General features: G+C 50.6%; 1 protein-coding gene across 1 annotated transcript; it reads right to left on the minus strand.

The window, feature by feature from the left end:
• Positions 1-1,165: 1,165 nt before the first annotated feature.
• SOX18 (SRY-box transcription factor 18) lies at positions 1,166-4,710 on the minus strand. Its single transcript, XM_073308985.1, has 2 exons — positions 4,113-4,710; positions 1,166-3,262 (listed from the first exon to the last, which is right to left on the minus strand). Exons 1-2 carry the CDS (start codon positions 4,522-4,524, stop codon positions 2,412-2,414), a joined length of 1,263 nt encoding a protein of 420 aa, XP_073165086.1. The 5' UTR covers positions 4,525-4,710; the 3' UTR covers positions 1,166-2,411.
• Positions 4,711-4,964: the final 254 nt, after the last annotated feature.

Consider the following 4,964-nt stretch of genomic DNA (forward strand, 5'->3'; position numbering starts at 1 on the left):
ACCCATTACCTTTCCTCTGTCAGCTCCAGGGCAGATGGGAGAGGGGCTGAGTGTGCTTTTCTTTTTTTAATCACAGGAAGTGATCACATGGTAATATGCAAGGTACTTGGAAGCTCAGAACTGGACAATCAGTCAGAGCTTGCTTTCTTTTTCCCCTGGTCTCTTTCCTTCCAGGCTGTTTCTGGGGACTAGAATGGGATTCAGCCTATATAAGGCTGTTTCCTTTCGCAGTCGTTTGTCCAGGCACACAGGATGCTTCCCATTTCTTTGTTTGTTTGTTTCAGCCGGTGATCCTGGCACATGCTGGACACACCCACTGGTGGCCATAAGCCAGCTCTCCCGTTTAGCCTATGATGTCATTTTTCCATGTATTCCCCCCCACCCCCTTTTTACATACTGTATATGGAAACACAATGGAGTTCCTTTCTGTAATTTAATGGGAACAAACACTCCGTTCATTTATTGGCACTTCACATAAAAAATGGGGCAGGACTTAGTCCTGTTAACACTAACGTGGGTCTGATTTAGGAGAAGCTTGAAAATTCATGTCATTTGTTAAATATCCCTCTCCCCTAAACGGCAAATCCCTGCCAACAACAAAAACCTTTTGTCTATTCATTTTTTAGTAGTCTTTTTTGGGCTAAATCAATCTGGTTTAAATCACCAGCGTTCAATGAACGGATGCCGCAAGCAATTTATGCAACAGATTGGTATTTTCCTTTGTAAATATTCTGGTGCAAGTGCTGCATTTACCAGAAATAAATAGAACTAATTAAAATGAGAGGCATAAAATAGGAAAGAGGGATAAGATTTGCTTTGGGGGACCCAAATGAGTATAACAATGGGTTGAAACCATGAAAAAGACCATGTAAGCTGAATATCTGCAAGGAAGTTCTAATGGGTGCAAAGGATCATGGTGGAAGCTCTGTTGCTGGAAATGTTTTATAACTAGACTGAACAAAGCATTAGAAAATGTGTTACAGGGAGCAAGCCTGCACTGGCCGGGCTAGAAGACGTTCCCGTTTGCAACTTTTATGGGCCCCATCCTTGCACTTTTTGACTCGAATGAGGGTAGGCGAAAAGCTTGTAGGGATCAGGCTGTATATGATAGCATACAGCCATGCTAGCAAAATAATAACCACACAGAGGCACACAAATGTCAAGAGAAGGATATCACATGTTTTATTAAATGTCATTTATCTGAGAACAGATGCTTTCCCCATAGAACATATCTTTCACACTTACAAAATGAGAAATTTAAGAGAGGGTGAGACAGCCATGAGGACTGTGTCTGCTGACATTCTCTGAGCACTAGCCGCCTTTCATATATCTTTGGAGAGTGTTTACAAGGCTTCCTAGTGCTGGCGGGCGATACTATTGAAATTAATACAATTGCTAGGCTGTCAGGACATTAATCAAGTGATCCAATAATCTGGAAATGGTTGCGACAACATGCATTTGCGGAAAATATGTGTTCACACGACAAGTACACAAGATGGGAATAACTATATGAAGATGTTTTAATAATGAACCAGTATGCAAACCAGAGGACAGTTTGCTCTCCAGACAGACCTAGACAATGAAAATGTATGCAGTTCTATTTTGGGGGCAGAGGGAGGAGAGGGGTAAGGAGTGTACAGAATTCTAGTCAATTGTTCAACAATATTGATATCATAATTCCCTTTTCTCCAAATATTTCTTCTTTTAAAATCCAGCCTTGCTACATAAATGCTGTAGAGCTCATGGATATCCTTGGATTTATTTTAAAAAAAGTTTGATAAAAAACCCAAACACATTAAATATAATTTTATATATAAAAATGCTTAGTAAAAATATAGCCTCGTTGCCCAGTTAAAATATATTGCTGAGAATACAGTGAAAACTGTGCTAAAACCCACCTCTAATAGGCACCCAGTCTTAAAACAACCAGTTCAAAAGATCCCCACGGTTTCCCATGCTATGTAGTTTGCCCTTCAGTTAAACACTTGCACGGTCAATTTGAGCAGGTCCCATTGGCAGTTGTTTTAGACACGAATCACTGTAGTTTGTCTAAAGACATGGTAGAACAGCCTGATCTTAGAAGTTACAGCTATGCCCGGCTGAAAACAATGTGTAAGAAGCTTTGCCATACTTTCCAGTCAGCACAGAGTTAAGAGATGGAGTGCTGTAGGCTGACCTCTTGTCTATGTTAACCTTCTGCGTTGGCAAATGCATCTATTTGTGTTATATAGTTATACAGTATATCAGTGATTTCAGCATGTTTTTAAAAAAAGCGATGCATTTAATGAGATATTCTAAATATTATGGAGCTCAATGGTTAAAGGAAGACGGTTTTTCTTTTTTAAAGGAGACTCTGCACTGAAGGGTCATACGTTCTCCAGGGTGAGCGCATTGTACAAGGTGGGGCAGACCTAGCCTGTGATGCAGGAGCTATAGTAGACCGCACTGCTGGCATCAGACAATGCAGATATCAAACTGCTCTCCTCACAGGAGATGCTTCTTGGAGTCACTTTGGACAGGGAGACATGGTAAGGGAGTCCTGAGGTTTCAGGACGAGTCCTGCTCATGTTCAAATACTGGTCAAACTCATTGCGGTCAACATCTGTCCAAAGCTCAGTTTGATTTAAGTGATCTACACTGTCAACATGATGGGCTTCAGGAGGGGGTGAGAGCTGGCCCAGGTGGGCAGAAAGGACATTCTGCGGTCCAGAGCACATTTGGTTGTAGAACATGCTAGATGGATGGGGAGTCCTCATAGCATCAGCCAAATGTGATGGGGTCTGAGCATAGGGCAGTGCCATGTCCCGCCCCATGGGCTTCTCTTGGGGAAACTCCATCTGGTGATGGGGATGATAGCCTCTAAAGGGCATCATGCTGCAGTCATCCTGCATGTGAGGAGGGAAAAACGCTGGCTCGGTCTGTTCCAAGACATCCAAAGGAGACATCTCGGGAGTTGGCAAGCCATAGTTTTCAATATCCGACCCCATGGAGTGGAGTTCTCTGAAGTGGTTAAGTGGGGGAGGCTGGTGGTGGCCAGGCTGGCTGCCACTATGATGATTCATGCTGAAGCTGTCGCTGCACGGCTGGGAAAGGTTGTGGAGAAGGATATTGGGTTCCATCCTCTTGATTTTCTTGGCTTGCTTCTTCCTCCTTGGGCGGTACTTGTAGTTGGGATGGTCCTGCAGATGCTGAATTCGCAGCCTCTCTGCTTCCTCCACGAAGGGGCGCTTGTCACTGGCACTCAGGGCTTTCCATGACTGGCCTGGAAGGGGAAAGCACACCCCGTTAAAAGGGCTCAGCCCTGCACCCTTCCTCCAGAACGCACAGACCTTTGCAAAGAAGCAACGCATGCAGATACAAGAGAGGACAGTGCTTTGGGGGACCGGGGCGGGGGGAGAGGAGGTCACATCCAGAATGCGGTTAAAAAACCGGCAACAGACAAACCTCTGGTTTAACCCCCTTCTGGGGAGAAGGCTGAAAAGTGATACCAAGCTCCCCTCCCCCAAAAGAAAAATAGGGATTTAACTCTTCAGCCCCGGAGAGAGATGATTGCAAAGCTCTGCTCGGAGCCCACCTTCTGCTGAGAAGTCCAACGCTTTCTGGGCACAGGCATGCGGTTCCCCCCTGCAATGGGACACTGAACACCACCCCCCAGAAAGGAAAATAAACCCTGACCGGATAGGAAAGAGAATAAGCAAATGTCCTTTGCAAGGCAAGAGAGGAGGCGGAGGGGCCACTGTACTGGAGAGCTAGCAACAGCAGCCGTTCCAGCTAGCTTCCTAACCCAGCCACCAAGGGACCTGCAGCCCGGACCTAAGCCCTGCAGCCATGTCCTTACCCAAGCTCCCGTCTGGGCTTCAGCCTGACCCTGGCCCAGATCCAGTGAGGGGCGCCTGTTTCTATGCCAGTGGGTGCCCTCTGTCCCTATCCCAGGTCCCAGCGGGTGCAGCCCACCCTGGGTCCCAGGTCCCAGTGGGGACAGCCTGCCCCTATCCCGGGTCCCAGTGGGGGCAGTCGGCAGCCTGTCTCTGTCCCGGAGGGAGCAGCCTGCCCCGGGTCCCAGAGGGGGCAGCCCGCCCCGGGGCGCTGCAGCGGCTCGCCTCGCCGCTTACCCAACATCTTGCTCAGCACCGCGTTGTGCAGGTCGGGGTTCTGCTGCGCCAGCCGCTTCCGCTCGTCCTTCGCCCAGACCATGAAGGCGTTCATGGGGCGGCGGATCCTGGAATCCTCCCCCGGCTTCCCCTCGGCTCTGCCCGAGGTCGGACTGTATCCATACCCGGGATCCGGGCTCGGCGAGCGGCTGGGAGCTGACCCGAGCGCTCCTGGATCTCCCCCCGCCGCGCCTGGGCGAAATCCAAAGCCGGGGTCAGGGCTGGGGGTCCGGCTGGACGCGGAGTCTGCCCCCGGGGTCTGCGGGTAGGCGAGCCCGGGCTCAGCGGCGGGGGCCGCAGTGGGTCCCCATGAACGGCCGCCCCTGGGTTGAGATATCTCCTCTCGGCAGTAACTAGGCTCAGATCTATTCATTCCAGCTGGGCGGCCCTTTGGATCGGAACCGAGCAGTGCGGGGCAAAGAGGAGAAACCTGGCCCGGCGCGGCGCCTGCGGTCGGCAGCGGCTCAGCGGTCCGCGTCGGGGGGGAAGCCAGGGAAAGTCGCGTTCCCCTCCCAAAAAACTTTTGGGACGCCGCGAAGCGGGAAGGGGTCAAATATAGCCAGCTTGGGCCAATCAGCAACGGGGAAGGGAGGGGGAGGAGGCGTCCCCGGGCTGCCTCGGGAAGGGGGTGGGCTGGGGGGGCCCGTTTGAAACCTTGGTTGGCCGGTTCCCTTCCGGCCAAGGAGCTTGGACTTGGCGGTTGGTTTTTTGTGGGCAAGCTCGAGTGGGGGGGGGGGGGTCGCTTAAATCCGCGGCGCGACAGAAACCCCCTCCCCGGCAAAGCAAGGGGGCCAGGGAGGCGGCTTCCCTTTG

This window comes from Lepidochelys kempii, chromosome 13 (assembly GCF_965140265.1).
Source record: "Lepidochelys kempii isolate rLepKem1 chromosome 13, rLepKem1.hap2, whole genome shotgun sequence".
Classification (NCBI taxonomy): domain Eukaryota; kingdom Metazoa; phylum Chordata; order Testudines; family Cheloniidae; genus Lepidochelys; species Lepidochelys kempii.

Coding starts and splice junctions, on each gene's coding strand:
- SOX18 (XM_073308985.1), bottom strand. CDS start 4,524: ATGAATAGATCTGAGCCTAGTTACTGCCGAGAGGAGATATCTCAACCC. Junction 3,263..4,112: donor GGTGCTGAGCAAGATGTTGG/GTAAGCGGCGAG, acceptor TTCCCCTTCCAG/GCCAGTCATGGAAAGCCCTG.